The sequence below is a fragment of the Chenopodium album genome, chromosome 20 (assembly GCF_948465745.1).
Source record: "Chenopodium album chromosome 20, dcCheAlbu1.1, whole genome shotgun sequence".
NCBI classification, from domain to species: Eukaryota; Viridiplantae; Streptophyta; class Magnoliopsida; order Caryophyllales; family Amaranthaceae; genus Chenopodium; species Chenopodium album.
Window position 1 is genome coordinate 8673089 of NC_137853.1, and position 21628 is coordinate 8694716.

Below are 21628 nucleotides of genomic sequence, written 5' to 3' on the forward strand. Positions count from 1 at the left end.
TTTTCTCTTTCGATTGAATTGATAATCAGTAGCTTCAAAAAAAAATGGTGAATGAACAAACTCAAGATCTTACTCAAGATCCTACTTCTCCATACTACATTCATCCGAATGATAGCCTTAAAATGGCTTCAATTCCTGTTAAGTTTGATGGAACAGGTTTTAGTGACTGGAAAAGGTCTATGATGATTGGTTTATCAGCCAAAAACAAATTAGGTTTTGTTGACGGTTCAATTAGTTCACCTAGTTCAGATGATACAACTTTTGCTGCTTGGAAAAGGTGTAATGACTTGGTTATTAGCTGGATTCTGAGTGCTCTTGAACCTGTTTTGGCTAGGAGTGTTTTATATTTTGCTACAGCTAGAGAAATATGGAAAAATTTAGAAGAGAGGTATGCTCAATCTTTTGGTCCACAGTTGTTTGCATTACAGCAACAATTGTCAGATTTGCAGCAAGGCACAACTAGTGTAGCTGAGTTTTTTACTAAGATGAAGATGTTATGGGATGAACTGGATGCAGTTAATCCATTACCAGTTTGTACTTGTAGTGGTTGTGTGTGTAATCTTACACAAAAGCTGGTGAAACAAAGGGATAACCAAAGATTGATCCAATTCTTGATGAAGTTGAATGAACAGTTTGCTATGGTGAGAGGAAATATTCTGTTAATGCAGCCTTTGGTTGCTGTTACTCATGCTTATAGACTTTTGATTCAAGAAGAAAGACACAAGTCTGTAGTGACTGGTATGCAAGTTTCTGCTGATTCTCATGCCTTTGCAGCTGATAGAAGAAGTTATGGAGAGCAAAGGTTTAGAGGTCAAAGTTCTAATTCTAATAATTTTGCAAGAGGAGGATATGCTGATAGGGGTAGAGGAAGAACAGGTTATCCTTATGAGCAGAGAAGATCTCAGATCTTTTGTGATCATTGTAAGATTGGAGGTCACACTATTGATAGATGTTTTAAGGTTCATGGATATCCTCAAGATTTCAGAAACAACAACAGAGGAAACAATAATAGTGGGAAGAGGTTTGCTAATTTTGCTCAAGTTGAAGATAATCTAGATTCAGATCATGTTACAGCTTCTTTTACAAGAGAACAGTACAATCAGTTTCTAGATGAGATGGAGAAAGTGTCAGGGCTTCAGTCTGAGTTACAGAATTCAAGTTCTGCAAGTGATGCTGTTGACAACAACTCAACTGCATTCATAGCAGGTAAAATTTGTTTGTTTTCAGCCTTTCATTCTGATTGGGTTATAGACAGTGGAGCAACAGATCACATTGCTTGTGATCTGAAATATTTCTCTTCTTATGATAATATTCCACCTGGTGATCATCAAATTACAATTCCAGATGGTAGCAAGGTAGTTGTTACACATATAGGAACAGTTGTCTTAAATGGGATACAGTTGACTGGAGTTTTGTTTGTACCAAAGTTTAAGTTTAATCTGGTGTCAGTTCCTAAACTTTGTGAAGATTTGAATTGTGAAGTGGTTTTTACAACTGATAAATGCTTTGTTCAGGATCATTCAATGAGAATGCATCTTGGTGATAAGAAGAATGGCCTTTATTGCACTCCTGCCAGGGCTACAGAACAATCATCTTTTCTTTCCAGACTCAATAATGAGGGTGTTGCATCTGCAGTTTCTTCCAATTCTTCCTCTGCAGATGATCAAGCCAAGCTCATACATCTTAGGATGGGGCATATTCCTTTTTCCAAGCTTAAACTAGTTGATTCTAGTCTCAATAAAATAAACTCTTCTTTCTGTCAAGTTTGTCCTATGGCTAAACAACATAGGTTGTCTTTTTCTGATAGTTCAATAAAGACAGTTAGACCCTTTCAGTTGTTACATATAGATCTATGGGGTCCACATAGGATACAAACTTACAATAAATGTTCTATTTTCCTTACCATTGTTGATGATTACTCAAGATGTACCTGGGTTCACTTGTTGAAATATAAATCTGATTCTGTTCCTGTTCTTGAATCTTTCTTTGCTTTCATAGAAAATCAGTATAAATCTGTAGTTGAATGTGTGAGGTCAGACAATGCTCTTGAGTTGTGTGAAGGAGATGCTAAAAAATTATTTTCAAAAAGAGGTATTTTGCATCAAACTAGCTGTATTGATACTCCACAACAAAATGGGGTAGTTGAGAGGAAACACAAACACTTACTTGAGACAGCTAGAGCTTTGTTTTTTCAATCTAATGTTCCTGCACAGTTTTGGGGTGAATGTGTATTATGTGCAGCCTATGTTATTAATAGAATGCCTCTTCAATGTTTGGGGAATGTGTCACCGTTTGAGAGGATACATAATAAAAAACCTGATATTTCACACTTAAGAGTGTTTGGGTGTTTATGTTTTGTGTCTACTCCTAAGCAAAATAGGAGTAAGTTTGACAGTAGGGCAGAACCACATATTTTTTTGGGATATTCAACCACACAAAAAGGCTATAAAGTTATGAATCAGTCTACTAGAGCAGTGGGTGTGTCAAGAGATGTGGTTTTCTATGAAAAACATTTCCCATTTCATATCAATCCTTCTTCTTCTTCTCCTAAATCTACCTCTTTTCCCATTTTTCTTCCTTCTGAAACACTTCCTGACAAGATTACATCAGACAATATTCCTGATGTTTTTCTTTTTCAATCAGATTCTGCTAATTCTATTTCTTCTGATTCTTCTCAAACACATTCTCATTCTTCCCAAACACATTCTCATTCTTCTCAAATTCATACTCAATCTTCTACTTCTTCACAATCTTCTCAGATTACTCAACCTGTGGTTGACATAAGAAAGTCTACAAGACCTGTTAAAGCTCCATTTTGGCACAAGAATTATGTATGTACTCTGGCAGCTACTAAACCAACTAAACCAACTGAGCATTGGTGTAATATGGTGACTTATCAGAATGTTTCTGATGAACATAAGAGTTTGGTGGCTAGTTTCAATGATCTTACAGAACCAATTTCTTATAGTGAAGCTTCAAAGTCCTCAGATTGGCTCATGGCTATGGATAAAGAGTTGACAGCTTTGAAAGACAATAATACCTGGGATGTTGTTGTTCTCCTTGCTGGAAAGAAAGCAATAGGGTGCAAATGGGTGTTCAAAATCAAGAGAAAGGCAGATGGCAGTATAGAAAGGTTTAAAGCCAGACTTGTAGCTAAAGGATTTACACAGAAATATGGTATTGACTACCAAGAAACCTTCTCTCCAGTTGTTAAGATGGCAACTGTTAGGTGTTTACTCTCTCTAGCTGCTTCTAAGGATTGGAAAGTGTTCCAATTAGACATAAACAATGCATTTTTACATGGAGATCTCTTTGAGGAAGTTTATATGAAGGCTCCTGAGGGTTTAGATGTTCCTAAGGGCTATGTCTGTAAGCTTAAGAAGTCTTTATATGGTCTGAAGCAAGCATCCAGACAATGGTTTGCTAAATTGGTTCATGAGTTGCAATTTCAGGGTTTTGTTCAATCAAAAAATGATTACCCCCTTTTCATCAGAAGAACATCAGATAGTTTGACTTTGGTGGCTGTCTATGTAGATGATATTCTGGTCACAGGATCAGATGAGAAAGGTATGCAAGACCTCAAAGCTCACCTTCACAATGTTTTCAGCATAAAGGATCTAGGGGAAGTCAATTACTTCTTAGGTATTGAAGTATCAAGATCTGCAGAAGGTTTTATTATGACTCAGAAGAAGTTTACAAAGGAATTGTTACAGCATTCTGATATAGATTTGTCTAAAGTTGCTGTTACTCCTTTACCTTTAAATCTGAAATTGACAGCTTTAGATGGAGATCCTATTCCTGATCCTGCTTACTACAGATGCCTAGTTGGTAAATTGAATTTTTTAACCAACACTAGGCCTGATCTGTCTTTCACTGTCCAGGCTCTTAGTCAGTTTTTGCATGATCCAAGGACTTCTCATGTTGCTGCATTACATCATACTCTGAGATATTTAGCTGGGATAGAAGGTCAAGGTTTGCTGTTAAGAGGTTCTAATGAGCTTAAGTTACAAGCTTTTTCAGATTCAGATTGGGGAGCTTGTGCAGATTCAAGGAGGTCCATTACTGGTTACTTGATGATGTTTGGTAATTCTCCAATCTCATGGAAGTCAAAGAAACAGCCTATTGTGTCTAAAAGTTCTTCTGAGGCAGAGTACAGGGCTATGTCACATGCAGCCTCTGAAATTACTTGGTTAGTCAGGATCCTTGAGGAGCTGGGTGTTCAAGGTTTAAGGCCTGTCACATTGCACTGTGATAATCAGTCAGCAATTTATATTGCTAAGAATCCTGTCTTTCATGACAGAACCAAACATATTGAAATCGACTGCCACTTTACAAGAGATAAAGTAATGGAAGGTCTGATTCAGTTGTGCTATTTGCCTACCAAAGTTCAGCTAGCTGATTTGTTTACTAAGGTCCTTCCTTCTGCTCAATTTAATGAGCTTTTGTCCAAGCTGGGAATGCTTCAATCAGCTTCCAGCTTGCGGGGGGGTGTGAAGAATAGTGAAGATGTTAGTGCGTTGCCACGTCAGCAAGCACAGCTGGCAGGAATTAGTTACAGTGGGCCTAGCTAATTATTTTTCTGTTGCTTGTATTAATGAGATATAAATACTCCTCCTACTGTAATTTTTCATTATTACAGATAATAAAAAAATCTCTCTCTCTTTCCTTCTCTTAGTTTTTCTCTCACTAGATTTCTTCTGTATATTTTTCCCCAAATTGATCGACACTAACAATTTTGTATTACCTAAGCTAATACATAAGTCAATATTTACATCATATAGTTGCAAGTTGCGCAGCACCTATGCGCAAGTACTTCTCCCACTTTTTTTATCGTTGATTTTAATAAATTTATTCATACCAATAGTTACTACTGTAATGTTTTTACCATTTCACTCGGATCATTAACATGCTTTTTTAAATATAAATGCAAATGCCAATTTGCCTGTACAGAGTAATATCTTGAAATTATATACAAATGCCAAATTGCCATATACAGAGTAATATATTTAGGGCTTGTTCTCTTCAGCTTATTTTCAGTTCAATTCAGTCCAACTCCAATAAGTTTAGTTCAATTCAATTCAGTTCAGTTCAGCTCCATTAAGTTCAGTTCAGTCAATCAGAACAAACCCTTAATTATTGTTATCAAAAATTGTAAAAAATATAGAGAAACTAAATTTAAAGGTTTGTAAGAAAACATAACAGTCTTACAAAGTACAAAGTACAAAGTACATATTATATATCTATGATTTAACTAACCACTAACACAATTTCAAGCAAATATTCCAACATGCATGCGTTGTTATTGACTTATTGCCCCGGTCTATACTTCCAAATTCCAATAATCTATACTCGTCGTAGCATGTTAATCGTTGTCAATGTACTCTGATCTACTCGTATTAGTTTGCCACCTTAAGGCTTTGTACGCTTAGACGTTGAAGAAAGTGGTATAATTAATCAATCTAGAAATAAAGCTTGCAAGATCAATACAATACTACGTATAGTTTGTACTTGCATTGTAGATTTGTAGCAAGGCTTGCCGCCTTAACAGACTAACAGTTACGAGTACAAGTCTAACGCTGCTTGTTTTGGATTTTGGGAGCTAGCGTTATTAAGGTCAAACGTAACAACTTGAATTTCACCACTTTGGTACTTAGTATTTAACATCCACCAATCAAAATCAACTGGGTGGCTATTAGTCTATTAATGTATACCCACATTTCGTATCTTCTCAATTTAATCGCCACACTTTGACTTAATTTTATGTTTGTTAAATTTACATTTGAATTTAACTATAATATGTCTGGTATGTGAGAAATTAGGAATAAGAATTTTTATTTTTGTTTTTATTTTATTATTTTTTTTTTGAAAAGCATAAGCTTTATTAATGAATTAACTAAGGACGATTTGTCCGATGGTATATACGGAGCATAGGGGTGCTAATCGAGTGAGTCGATCACGAGCTGGGGTGCGATGCTCGACTCGACTTGAAAACTTTACTCAGTTTGTGCTCGGTAAAGTTTTGAGTTAATAAAACCTACTCAACTCATGCTCTTTAAAGTTTCAAGTCGAGTCAAGTAGCTCACGATATGCTCGTTAAGGTTTTGATCCTTCGAAAATTATAGACCTTTATTATTATTATTTTCAATTTATATTATTTTCTTTTTTGTTTGTTTATTATTAAAGATTTATTGTTTTTTTTTTAATAATATCAATTAACTCCACGTGTCAAAAATTTTAAACTATGGTAACTTTATTTGTAAATTATTTACTCCCTCCGTCCCCTTGTGATAGTCCCTTATGGACAAATTTTAGTCCCAAAATGTTCACCCCATTTGCTTTTCTCAACAACCATTATTATTAATTTTTTACCAAAATTTCCTCCAATTTGCAACAATACTTGTGCAAATTTAAATTTCCCATATAAATTTTGTTTTTCCATGTACTTTTATTACTTTCTCTCTCTACTTTTTTACATACTCAATGTCAATTTACTTTTTCATGTAATTTTACTATTCTTATTTATGTTTATTAATTCCCGTGAAAAATGCCCATAAGGGACTATCAAAAGGGGACGGAGGTAGTATTAATTAAATTTATTATCAAGTTGCTCACGAGCTTATCGAGCTGAGTTAGAGCTTGTTCAACTCGTGCTCGTTAACATATCGAGTCGAGCAAATCTAGCCAAGTTTTGACCGAGTCGAGCTCGAGTTGCTCGCAAGTTGCTCTACTCGATTAGCACCCCTAACGGAGCAATTTCGCTAGGACAATGGTCAGACCAAACATAATCAAGACCGTACCATAAGTAACTAAAAGACATAAGTGGGCAACGAAATTTCCTTCCCGTTTTACATGTGACCAGGAAGCACTAGAGAAATAAGAACACACATCTAGAACATCTTCTAGCAGAGAATCCAAATCAGAGAGGAAGATGGAAGCCTTTGTGAGCCTAGAGACGATGCTGCTGCAATCTAAATCAAAAATGACTTCTTTGAGATCGACCGTGGCTTCGAGCAAGGCGTGCTGCGTATAGGATGGCTTTGCAAAAGTATTCTATGACAGCCTCCTTTTAGGACGGGCTTGCAACGGAAAATCGTGTCATAAATGATCTTTTACGATGGATTTACAACGAGACTTTCCGTTTTTGATGGGCTCTTTTCTTGTAGTAATAATCAATGAGTCCTTTTCTACCATGCAATCAATTGAAAAATAATAGAGGGAGTCCCAGACTCTTAGCCGTCTTAGAGTCCTACTTTATAATAAACTTAGTTCATGCATGCATGTAATAATATTTAACAAGTTACAACCCAAATTAAAGTTGTACAACTCTAACTCTTTCAAAGTTCAAACATATGGCCGTCATAACAGTTTTGATTCTAGGGTTGTTAGCCACAATTTACCACTCAGAAGCACAAAATTTGCCAAAAATCTTAGAAAGGAGTAGTTCTCATCATAACTCCATTTCTGAAGATATTACTATTTTTGAAAATGGAAAATTTGAGTTGGCTAAACCTATTAAGGTAGGAAAATCGGAGTTTAATGCTCCGGAGCCTTTGCTAGTTGTTTCACCTAAAGAACCGGGATCGTATCCAGTACTCTTGTTTATCCATGGAACGCTTATTTCTAATGAAGATTATTCTGATCTCTTTCAACATTTTGCTTCTCATGGCTTCATTGTAGTTGCTCCCAAGGTACGTAACAACTAACAAGTTATTCCATATAGCTAGGTAGCTATGTATTTCTTCCTTCATATACTTCCATAACGGTTATGTTAATTAATGGTTACGTAGTAATTTTCTTGGAGGTCAAGAGTGTATATCCTAATTAATTTTATGTACTAGATAATTTTATTTGCATGCATGCCCTATAACTAACATGCATTTTCAATGGATATATGTCATACGGTACTCAATTAGTAGCACGTCGTATATTGCTTTGGGATGTCATGAGAAATTATGGAATTTCATCATATATATGAAAATCTACTTCTGCAACCTCGCTTATCTAATTATTAAACAACAAAAAAAATCCCTTAGATGCACCTAATTGTAGGTATAATCAGGAGTAAAATGGATATCGAGCTGGGTGTTCAAAATTTATAATAATTTTGTTATGCTAAGTAAGGGTCATATTAATACGATTTGTATATGAACATGTATATACTTTAATACTTATTGTGTGGACATAATCGATCTCCCCTTTTTTTTTCCTTAATTCCACAGCTCTTCTCAATAATCTACTTCCCTAGTCAAGAAGATGAGATAGAAATGGCAGCTTCAATAGCAAACTGGCTACCTTCAAATCTACAAGACGTGTTACAAACACGTGTTGACAAAAGAGTGGAAGGCGATCTATACAAACTAGCAATATCCGGTCATAGTAGAGGAGGAAAATCAGCATTTGCTCTTGCACTTGGTTTCTCCAAAACAAAACTATCAGTCAAAATTTCAGCACTTATTGGCATAGACCCAGTCGCCGGGTCTAGCAAAAATGACCGTACACAACCATACATTCTAACGTACGTACCAAACTCGTTTAACTTATCAATTCCTGTCACAACTGTTGAAATAATAAAATAGAGATGAGATAAGGGAAAGAATAATAAAAGTTGTATTCAATCCATTTAAAAATTGTACTACATTGCAACATATATATAGTGCAAAATATTACTCAAACATAAGGAACATAATCCCATGATCATTGATCATGCTAACATTAACCCCCACTAAACTAACCCACTACTATTATGACTCCACTAACATTAGGAGCTAACTAACCACTAACAATTTGAAGCAAATATTCCAACACACCCCCTTGCTTCAAATTGGATTACAATGACTATTCGATTTTCATGCCTGATCTCGACGAAATTTTCTTTTGCTTTTACAGCATTTTGTGATGCACATCTCATCACCCACACAATTTTGATGGTGCACATTATCACCAACATGATATTCTCGGAGCACTTCTCTCCGCACAACTAATCCTCGACATTTTTTTATTGATGCACTTCTCATCAATTACTTGATCTTGTTGATGCACATTATCATCAACTTACATTCAATGGAGCACATCTCTCCATTAACTCTCTTTGACATTGTCCTCCAATTGACCATGTCACCTTGATTACGACTTTCACACCTTCATGGGCTAAAAGTGAACCCATCAACACACCACACTAACCATTACTTCCATGGTTAAACACACAAAAAAAATACTCACAAAAATATTTCACTCGAAAACAAAATATTGCTCTCAAACAATGAGATCAAGCTGCGTTGCTTGTCTCCTTACTCGATATTTTTTTTAATACTCTCTCTCTCTCTCTCTCTCTCTCTCTCTCTCTCTTTTCTTCTTTTTCTTCATCTCTTTTCCTTCCCTTCCCTTTTTTTTTTTCCTCTTATCTCAGATCTAACCTGAAGCTCTTATACCATGTTGAAATAATAAAATAGAGATGAGAGAAGGGAAAGAATAATAAAAGTTGTATTCAATCCATTTAAAAATTGTACTACATTGCAACATATATATAGTGCAAAATATTACTCAAACATAAGGAACATAATCCCATGATCATTGATCATGCTAACATTAACCCCCACTAAACTAACCCACTACTATTATGACTCCACTAACATTAGGAGCTAACTAACCACTAACAATTTGAAGCAAATATTCCAACAACAACAATTGGCACCGGATATGGTAACCAATCCAACTTCTTCCTTCAACCTTGTGCCCCAAATTTAGTGAATCATCAACAATTTTTCGACGAGTGCAAGGAAAGTTCACACTTTGTGATCACGGACTATGGTCATATGCAAATGTTGAATGATTCCGTGTATGATCCAGTTGCAGGTGCTGTGTCACTTGTGTGTAAATCCGGGAGTGGTCTTAAAAGTACGATGAGAAGAACACTAGGTGGGATTATGGTGGATTTTCTTGACGCGTATTTTGGAGATGAAAGGGGACAGTATTTAGCCATTTTGGCTAATCCTTCTTTGGCTCCTACTAATCTTTACGTCCAAAATAAGGGCAACATTAGGTTTCCAGGAAATTATGATCAAGTTTAATGGATATGGTCATATGGTATGTGATGCGTGTTGCTGTCTTTTGCCCTACTTGTAACAAAATAATTAGTAGTGTTGATGTAATTATTTTGTCAATTATATAGTCATAAACACATCAACGTTAAAAATTTTCTTTCTAAGGATTACAAGCTAGCCTACCAACTCAAATAATTTATCATGAATTGAATTGTGTCATTTCATTTTGTTGTATAATTTTACAAACTTCCATATATGCATACTCTTTACTAAAAAAATCGTGATGATTTTTATACTTTTTCGCTTGATCCACCCCGATTTATTTCATGGCACATACGTTTTAAGCATATATAGATGTGGGTGGCTGATTATGTTATTAAAAAGTCTTACATAAAACTAGTCAATCACTACAAGTCTACAAATACTGTTATGCTAATAGATGTGTTTCTTTTTGTAATCACTCAAAATTAATGTCGATTGATAAAGATTTGTGGTGCGTCTGTGATGCAATTATATCATATTTGTATCAATTATCATTTAAAAGTATATCATATATGGTTATAGGTTATCAGAGATGATTTTTCAATTAAAATAAGTTCTAATAATAAAATCATATTGGTTAATTAGATCACTGAAAGTTAGCTGAATAGGACAACATACACTGGGACAACAACAAAGAGAAAAACATTTTCACTTGTTTGATTGATGAGTTAAAACCAAAAAAGATGCATAATCATATCTACATGAAATGTGTTATCATTTGATATTAATTTTTTCCATCATATATCTAATTCTAACAATTTTAATTGGAAAATTCTAAATAATTGCCTTCAACTTTTAAAAAATTTGTATGGTGGCAAAAACCAAACATTGATTTCTTCTATAAAGTCTTCTTTTTTTTTTTTTTTTTTTGGGCTCTTAGATGGATCTTTCATGGGTCTTGTCATGGACACATTTAGATCATCATTTTAGTATTTTACGTAACGGATGGTTTTACACCTCCACAAAACGTTAAGTAAATCATTATCATGCATTAATAATGGATAAATATGATGTTGCATTACAATCACTAATCAGTCTCATACTCTCATACCACCTCTTTTAATTTTCTCCATACAATAATTTGGATTTCACGTATTCGATAGCATCATCTACATCCTTCATTTTTATTTGTTCATCATTTCAACTTATTTAAAAATAACATACATTAAGAAATTGGGTCTCTTTCTTTCTCTCTTTAGACTGCATTAATTTTTTCGGGTTGTAAAAAGATTGCGATAACATGCATAGCAACCGTTGTGGAACAAAAGTATGGTCACCTTAGCCCCTAAAAGAAAAGAGGTTCTATTATTTCAAACTTTTTTTTTTTATTTTTATTTTTACATAAAGTACTTTTGAAATTACATGTCTTTCTTATTAATATAATATTAAAAATATTAAAATAGGAGACTTTTAGGTGCTATATATATGATGGTTCATGCAAAGTATAATCCTCAACCATATAAGATATAGCTAGATAATTAATAAAATGGCAAAGTTATTATTGTTAATTTTTGGGGTGTTCAGCTTTGTTCACTCCCAAGCTCAAACTTTCCCAACATTATTAGAAAAACATAATTCTGAAAAAATTACTGTTTTCCAAAAGGGTAATTTTCAAGTGACAGATAAACCAATTAAGGTGGAAAAATATGAATTTTCTGCTCCAGAGCCTTTGATCATTTTTTCACCTAAAGAAGCAGGAGTTTATCCTGTTATATTGTTTATTCATGGCACCATGCTTTCTAATGAAGACTACTCTGAATTTTTTAAATATATTGCTTCTCATGGCTTCATCGTCGTTGCTCCTAAGGTAAATCATAAACTTATTACATGTGCTTTTCATTTTCTTACGCGCTAGCTTGATATTTTCACCTAATTTCTACTTCCTCCGTTCTATTAATATTGCAACAATGGACTTTTTGCACTATTCATCACTCTTATTTGACCATATAATATAGATTTATATGTTAAACAAAATATATTCATGTGGGATCTTATTGGATTCGTCTCATAAAATATGATAGGCGTGTCGCGTACCTAACAAAAATAACCTAACAAGACCACTACTATGTAGACAGGCAAGTAAGGGTCGGATCCCAAGAGACTATGGTTCAACTAATTAATTAGACTCAAGTAACTACTAAGCAAGTAACCAATCAATAGTGATATTCAACTAATCTAATTCTAAACAAAATAAACAAGAAGAATCAAGATGAAATAATTCAATTAATAAAAACATCCAGAGTTAAGTATCACCACTAGTATGAATAATGCAAAGATAAATCCCTACCCCAATTAATCAAAATAATAATACTCAAAGGAAGGACGTGCCCTTGAAAATACCAATAAACCCCTTCCGAGTATTTATGGCTTCTCTAAAATCCAATCAAACCTATTTCCATGGTGTCATGCAATTTAGAGACATTAAACTCAACATCCATACAATCCTAGCAATTCATCCTACCTATTTCCATGGAGAATTTCATGCCCTTATTGAATTTAATAAAACCATCTAATCTCAACTTTCATTGATAAATAAGATACTTGGTTCAATCAATATCAAATTACGTCTAACCTAACATTGATAAATTAGCACAATTCAATAAGCAAAGCAATTAATCTAATTAAATAAGGAATTGGGGGAAATCATGCATTACTCATAACTAGGGTTTAACCTAACCCTAGAATATAAATCTACTCACTCATAATTAAATTAACAAAATAATCAAAAGACATAATAATATAGGAAAGAAGAAATACTTGAATTAATGGAATTGAAGATGAAATCTTGAACAAAGTAAATCTAAAATTGAAGGGAATTGTAGAATTCTTCAACTCAATTTAACGAGTCCAAAAAAGTGATCTAATATGCCTAACCAAAGCCTATTTATATCCCTAGGAATAAGTTAAGAAGTTTCCTAAAATAGGTCTTCCAAACCGCCTCAAACTTGGCTTCGATGCTTCATCAGGTGATAGCCACGGGTTAGCCAAAGCTGCTAGGACTTTGCCACGGCCAACCCGTGGTGTCTACTGATCTTGGTAGGCTTCTCTTGGGCATAAAAGGAGGAGCCACGACCAGGCCAAAGCTTAATGCAATAAGCCACGACCAGGCCAAGGCTAGGCAATTTCTACACAATACTCCTTCGAAAACAACTTCAAGCTTGGAATATGACCATATGATGTTGGGCTCGTAATCTCCTACACGCTCCTAGCTCACTTAGCTTGCAAAGGTGCTCTTTTACGCGTAAATCCTACAAAATAAAGAAAGAGAGCACGAGGAGAGCAACATCGAAATATAAAGAAATATAGCTCTAAAAGATTAAATATATAGAGAAAATATGATAGAAACACTCAAATATAACATATAACAATGAGTATATAAATGTGTTATCAAAATACTTTCACAATATCAACTTTTTATAATTTTTACTCTTACATAATTATAGATATTTAGCATATAAAATGTGCTTTGGGATGCGTAATTTCCTCCTTGTTGCAATATTAATAGAATGGAGGAAGTATTTTATTGTAGATATTTTATTATTGATAATTGCTTCAAATAGATAATACTAAATTATATACTTGTATTAATAATTGTTGATTTAAGTGATTTTTGTAACGTACTATCGTTACTTTAATCCGTTATATAGTTCTCTAATTACACATTAAAGAGGGGCATGATGGTCATTATAATATGTTCTAGTGGTCACAAGACCCACAAGTCACAACATATGTTGTTTCGTTGACCACTGACCAGAGCATGGGTTAAGAGCTTTAAGACGGTATAATGACCAACGTATCCTTTTCTATAATTATATAAATATTGCTAGAAAAAAGGGCATGCATAGTTTATGTACTTCATATCATCATTTGTACTCCTTTAATCCACTTTTTGTACTTTACAAACTCAATTCATTTAATTATCATCACTAAAAACCCCTCTTAATTACTATGCATGCTTGTCAATATGTGATGCACAAAATCTAACAACACACGTATGTTTTTTTTTAAAAAAAAACAACATACGTATTAACGTATGTGATTATGTGAGTACTTGCTAGTTGCTATCGTGTCATGTTTATAAAAATTGTAACCGTAATCTTAATCTTTGTCATTATTAAATTATATTTGAGTGACAATAAATTAATGATTTTAAATTCATTCTTCAGTTATTCCGAATATTCCCGCCTAAACTACCTAGTCAACAAGACGAGATAGACATGGCAGCATCCGTAGCAAACTGGATGCCTCTATATCTACAAGTGGTGTTACAAAGATACGTTGCCGGAGTTGAAGGTGATCTCGAAAAAATCGCAATATCCGGCCATAGTAGAGGAGGAAAATCGGCATTTGCTCTTGCACTTGGCTTTTCTAATATCAAGCTAGATGTTACATTTTCAGCACTAATTGGTGTAGACCCCGTTGCTGGTAGACGTGTAGATGATCGAACATTGCCGTATGTTCTAACCTACGAACCCAACTCGTTTAATTTATCGATTCCAGTCACGGTAATTGGCTCTGGATTGGGTAACCACACCATCTCTTGTGCTCCAAATTACGTGAACCATCAACAATTTTACGACGAGTGTAAGGAAAATTCGTCGCATTTTGTGATAACAAAGTATGGTCATATGGAAATGTTAAATGAGTTTTACTTAAGTCCTATAGCCGTTTCTATGTCACTTATGTGTGCACAAAGTTACGTTCCGAAAGCTACCATGAGAAGAACACTAGGTGGAATCTTGGTGGCCTTTCTTAACGCCTATTTTCGAGACGATGGAGGGCAATATTACGCCATTATGGCTAATACATCCTTGGCTCCTACTAACCTCTTTGTTGAGGATAAAGGCATCAACTTTGGGTTTGCATCAACTTATGCTCAAGTTTAATTTAATGCTTATTAGCTTTCTTATATAGTTTCATGTGATGTACGTGTACTATGTTTCACAAGTTCACAACGTACTACTCGTTAGTCTTGTTTCAGCTAGTTAATAAGTAATTAGTAACATGTGATTTGCTTATTAAGAACGGCTTGCATGTATTAGGTTGAGTAATAATGGCCTTCAAGGCCATATTATGTAACCAATCATGACTTTCAAATGCTTTATGCATGAAATAATATAATCTGTGTGTGAAGTTAGAATATATCCCTTCTATTTATTGTACTCAAATACCGAATCTAATTATTTCTGATTATATAATACGCTCTTTTCGTCTCACATACTTTTAAGTGCATCTACCTCTATGTACAACCAGATCTATATATATAAGAATAATATTTTAACTATTGGACATCAAATTTAAGAGATATTATAGCTGGATGCTATCACACTAACGTCACTGAGAATGATAGCTTTAATGTGCATACAATGATTACAATTTACAAGATACTATATATGTACCTTTTATGTGCATACAATTATTAAAATCTACAATCAAAATTGAGAATGATAGCCAAATATGATCCTATATCTTTACCTTTAATTTACCATGCATGGCTATAAAATAAAGCTAATGGTCCTCCTCTATTAAAAGCCACTGCACCCTTACACTGACTACGTGCATGCATGATAATAAATGTCATTATAAATGTAGAAAATAATTGAATAATGCAATAAGATAGAGATTTGAAAAAATCAGGGATTCTTTTTATTTGTGTTTGTAGGCTTGGTATTTAGATGACGGCACTCTTATTAGTGACACCTTAGTGGATGGAAAGGTTTGTACTCTTAGTTTTTTTAACAGGACTGTGGAGACTGACCTTATAAGTAGCCCTAGTGAGATCGCTGCCCCTAGACTCGTGAAAAAATTCGCATATATATATTTCACGAAAGTCACTGCATCTGTGGATTCCACTTTCTCTTTATCTGCGTGTCAAGTTGCCTTATGGAAGTCCCAATAAGGGGATCACTCTTTGCCCTAGTTGCAGACGGTCCCGATATCGAGTTTGGGTCAGACTATGAATGGTAAGACTTAATGTAGTGTTCTTTGCTACAGGTTGGGTGTTCCTTTGTTCTCCATTTCAACATCGTGTTCTACTTACTCAAGGGTTTTTTATGGGGATATTTATGGGGATCATGTAGTGTCTTGTGCTGGGATGCTGGGTATTAAACATCAGCACAACGTTGTTCGTGACACCCTTGTTGATATTTGTTTTCGGTCTGGGATTTTTGCTCGAAAGGAGGTTAATGTTGGGTTGACTGGAGGGAACGACGGGGCTCTTCGACCAGCAGATGTGTTGCTTTATTCCTGGGATAAAGGCCTTGATGTATGTGTTGACTTGATGGGGTCTTCACCTTTGACACAATCGGGGTTATCTGACTTCGTTCCTGGTCGTGTTGTGTCTGCGGCGGCTCAGCGGAAGCGGGACAAGTATGGGGCGCATTGCAGGGCTATTGGCTATAGTTTTCTTCCTCTCTCCGTTTCTTCGTTGGGGGAATCAGTGAAGGATGTTATTGCGTTGCTGAAGCGGGTTCAGACGTTCGCTAAGACTCAGAATATTGGTGCTCGTGCAGCTGCTCACATCTTCAGCAGAATCGGGTTCGTTATAGCTAGAGGGGTGGGGCCCAGATTGTATCTCGGCTCCCCATTAATTTCTTGTAAATTGATTGACTTTGTAAGTTTTTATAATAATAATAATAATAATAATAAGTTTATCAGGTAATAAGTAAATGGACCAAACAGCTACGAGTTGTAGAAACTTAGATATTGCTTGAGGGTGGTCAACGAGGTGATACAAAGTGGATTTAGCTGCTTTACAAAGGCTGTTACATACTTCATATTTGCATGGATTGGTGGCTCAGTGGGCACGTATGTACAATTGGGTCACAACTCACAAGCATATTCTGTAAGAGTAAATGGATTGTATTTACATGCTATATACTCTGTAGATTACTAGATTACAAGCCTAAGAAAATAATCACATGTGATAGAGTATAAAACATATTTCTATGTTGAGATAACATGGTATTGAAGCCAACGTGACACAAAGGCCACGGGTTCGAATCTCATCCACCCCCCTCCCCCCCCCCCCCCCCTTCAACTTTTCAAGTGAAATATTTCGTATGCGGAGGGCTCATGCTGCATCCACATTTCAAGCCTAAAGGGCTCTCATGTGAGGAAGCGTGATATAGTATAAAACATATTCCTGTGCTTCAACCATCAACTTAAACTTTATAGCATGGAGTATGATATTAATTAGCCTATGAATTGCATATCAAGAATAATATCATGTAATGATATCATTCTCTACATGACCCCGCAAGACCAACACACCAAACCATTCATTACTTCCATGGTTAAATACAAAAACCACTCACTAACAAAATAAATTTCTCTTAAAAAAAAAACTTATATACTGCTCACAAACAATCAATGAAATCAAGTTGTGTAACTTGTTTCTCTTAAAGAATTTTTTTTTAACACTCTCTTTCTTCTTCTTTTTTTTTTCTTCTTTTTCTCCGTCGCTTTCTTTTCTCTTTTTTGTCAGATTTAACCTGAAGCTCTAATACCATGTAGAAACTATAAAGAGAGATAAATATTTGATAATCTATAATAACTAACAAAGCTAAATATTAGAAAACCACTACTAACACTTACCCACTAACTAGCCCACTAACAACTCAACTAGATCTTATGACCACTAAGTCATTAACGAAAAAATACTAGAAATAAATATTCCTAAAATTACTCCAAATAAGTTTGAATCAATTAACCAACAAAACCGTTTACCTAGCACGATAATTGAAGCCCAATACGATTATGGGCTCCGGTTACCGCGGTTGCTGGAAATTAAAAAACCAACACCTTCTCGCCAGCGAGGGAAGGTGGTGAGTCGTCATTGAAGTGGTGGGTCATTGGTTAGGGTAGTGGTGGTTGTCGCTGGTCAGAAGGAGTGATAGGTCGCTAGGGAGGATAAGGCTGGGGTGGTGAAGTAGTAAGGGTATGGTTGTCCAATCACGACAAATGTTGGCGGTGGTGATCATTTTTTATGGCGATGTTTAGCAATCCAATTTTTTTTAATTATAACTATATGTTTGGGTCCAAAACGCCTATTTGGATTGGTGATTAAATGACCCAAAGCCAAAGGTTCAACTCTCCTAATTTCAATAATAAGTCTCAGCCCTAGCATATGTGCCAATCCACATATGTCTAAAGTGTTATTGAGATAATACCGTATAATATATCTAGAAACATATATCTTGTAGAATATTTTTTAGGATATACCGAGTATTCGTGATATTATTATGTATTTTAGTGAATATTTTAGTTTCCTAGCATATGATTTTTTTCTAGGTTTAGGAATATTGTAACACTATATTTTCATTGATAAGCTAATAAAAGAAGCAAGACCAGAGTTTATACAAATTCTTCATAATATCATAGTCAGGCTCACGGTTGGAACCTTTAATGGTTATATTGTACTCCAGGTCAAATTAAATGGGTCCATGTGAGGGGGAGTGTGAAAATGCACCATGGCCCCATGAAACATCACATGTGACCGGATACAAAAGGGACCTTACATGTGAGGGGGAGTGTTGATTATTGAAACATAAAATTCTGAAACAAAACATGTAAGCGTCCCACATTAAGAAGAAAAAAATAGTTAAAAACTTTATTATGATGATAAGAGGCTAGTTTTCATATTACGGTATTAGGATGTAACCTCCTTGAACTTGTGAAGTGAACTCTCACTTAATTTGTACATGCGTCATGGGTGGGGCCAAGATCCATATTTAACATGGTATTAGAGTCCAGCCAAGCCAAAGTTTATACAAAGTCTTCAAGGATCTATTTGTCCATTCAAGCAAGGTATAATAAACTCCAATGTTCACCAAACAGGGTATCTAGTTATCTACAAACACGCTCGGATCACATTTACTACTGTACACTTGTATGCATTTTCACAAGTTGGATGATTTGGGCCAACAGACATAAGAAACACACTCGATCACATTTATTACGTAAGTTGGCTGATTTGGGGTAACATACAAGGTATCTATAAACACACTCAATCACATTATTACACTTTCATGCACAAACAAGCTGGCTGATTTGGGCCAACAGACACTAGAAACAAATTTTGAAAAAGACACAACTATCAGAAATCTTTGTGCCTCTGGTATACATACAGACATACTCTATAACACTTCACACATTTAAAACTGGTCCCTTTTTTTGACCTTTTTTCTATGCCGATGAAAAAACCATAATTATTATTATTTATTTTTTTTATTATTGTTAAGATAATTTGTTAACTTTTCTTATCTCTCGTACAATTGAAATTATTTGAATTGGTAGGCCACCGGCCACGAGAATCACGGTTTTGTTGATCTAACGGACAGTGAGACTTGCATCAGTGCATCACCGTTGCTTTTAAAAGGGCAGGACTTAAAGAGTATGAGATAGAGTTCACATTGAACATTATTTAACATTGATATAATGACACAAGAACCTTACTCCCTCATAATTGCAATATTTGAAGTTTTATGCTTGTATTATTCACACTATATAGTCTTTAAATTAAATTTTTTATGATTATGCAGAAGGATTAGAACTAATGTGACTGACTATGTGAGAACTAATGTTACATTTTTTTTTTTTTTAAATATGAAATACAAAGTATGTATTTTCATTAATTATGAATTTTATATAATTTCCATTCAATATATTAAAAGTGCATGCATGTTTTACATAATCAAGTACTCCCTCCGTCCTTTTTTACATTCCTGTTTGTAAAATTACACGGGAATTAAGGAAATAAGAATAAAACAAATAACAACAAAACAAAACGCAATGGGAAGACAAAAGATTAAATGATGTCTTTGAGTAAAACAAAGATGTATTAATATTTGATGATGCCATGTCATCAATCCTTTCAAAAAAAAAGGAACAATAACATGCTCCTATTGGAAAATTAAGAACCAATCATATTCATCTAAATTTAAGCACAAAGATTGATGAAGGAGGAGTGAGAAAATAAGAGTGAGCATTAATTACAAAACAGAAAAAGAGGGATAATTTGAGATATTTGGAAAAAAAAAAGGAAAAAAGAAAAACTTTCAAAAAAAGGAAAGGAAGAATGTAATTTTGGAATACCCAAAAAGGAAAGGATGAATGTAAAAAAGCGACGGAGGAGGTATGAAATTTCAAACAATTTTTTACTCTTATCTTATCAAAGTACATTAAAGAAATTTCAAATATTGTATTCCCTCCGTTTCATAATGATGTTCCTATTTCGCAAATCGATGCAAAATTTTACCCATCCTTGACCACAAATATCTTTAATTTCACACTAGCAAAAATTATAAAAGTTATATATTAATAATCTACTCATCAAGACGAATCAAACTAAATCTCACATGACTATATTTACTCTTATAGATTAAGAGAAATTTAGAAGATTCTCTCTTTCTTAAAAAAAGTCAAAGATTCCAAACAGGAACATCATTGTGGAACGAAGGGGAGTACTTCTCCCGTTCTTTTATGTTTTAACTACAACGTTATTTACTACATGTTTGTCAATGCACTTAGGCTTTGTTCAGTTCACCTTATTTTCACTTGTTTCAGGAAAAATAGGTTCATATAACGGTTAATAAGTAGTTAAGTTCAGGAAATATAAGTTCTAGATAAATTGGGAAAATGGTTAATCAGAGCTACCTAAGCTCAATGTATAACTAAAATAAGTTACGGAGTATAATAAGTTCAGATAAGTACAAATAAGATCAGATAAGTTTAGATAAGTAAAAATCAGGTGAATAGAACGCACCCTAAATCTTTAATTTTCGACCAATGATACCATTATAAATAATAAATTAAAAAAATTGAATATAAATAAACTACATAATTATTAATATTCAAACAAGTAATTACAACTTTACAAAACTATTTTTTTTTTCTTATGAATAAATTACTAACATAGTAAGCCCTGTTCTCTTACGTTGAAATTCAGTTCAGTTCAGTTCAGCTCAACTCCTAATTTCCTTATTTTACAAAATATTCAGTTCAGTTCAGTGCAGTTCAGTTCAGCTCAGTTCGGTCAATGAGAACAGGCTCTAAAAGTAGATTATTCCTTGTTTTCACTTAGGACCTGTTCACATTTATTGAACTGAAGTGAACTGATTGGAGGTGAATTGAACTGAGCTGAAATGAATATGTTATGACAGAATGAAGGAAATTAGGAGCACAAAATCTACATCGTTACAATTAAATACGAATGGAGGTATACGTACTAAAAGAACATACTACCTCTGCTACATATTATTTGCAACGATTAGACATTTTCCTTCTCTACTTTATGTCAAATCGTTGCAAATAATGTGTAACGGATGTAGTATTAAAGGATTAATTTGGACATAAGGTATCCTTTTTTTGACATCATATATAAGATAATCCTAATATTAAATTTGACATCGTACCACAGTAACCAGACAACAACGTGTTTCTTGTTTTGGCTATATATAGATGTCGTGATATGTGTTCAAATTTAATACCACCTACAAGAAGACAAGTATCTATTAGTTACCTAATATTTTATCTCATTTGATTTC

At 34.3% G+C, this 21628-nt stretch overlaps 2 protein-coding genes across 2 annotated transcripts; both read left to right on the forward strand.

The window, feature by feature from the left end:
• The first annotated feature begins 7349 nt into the window (after positions 1–7349).
• LOC145599491 (chlorophyllase type 0-like) lies at positions 7350–10072 on the forward strand. The gene is made up of 3 exons (XM_081655862.1): positions 7350–7688; positions 8220–8551; positions 9677–10072. The coding sequence occupies exons 1-3, from the start codon at positions 7350–7352 to the stop codon at positions 10065–10067; spliced, it is 1062 nt and encodes a 353-aa protein (XP_081511988.1). The 3' UTR covers positions 10068–10072.
• A 1454-nt stretch (positions 10073–11526) lies between these two features.
• Positions 11527–15224, forward strand: LOC145598772 (chlorophyllase type 0-like). The gene is made up of 2 exons (XM_081655161.1): positions 11527–11889; positions 14249–15224. The coding sequence occupies exons 1-2, from the start codon at positions 11569–11571 to the stop codon at positions 14966–14968; spliced, it is 1041 nt and encodes a 346-aa protein (XP_081511287.1). The 5' UTR covers positions 11527–11568; the 3' UTR covers positions 14969–15224.
• Positions 15225–21628: the final 6404 nt, after the last annotated feature.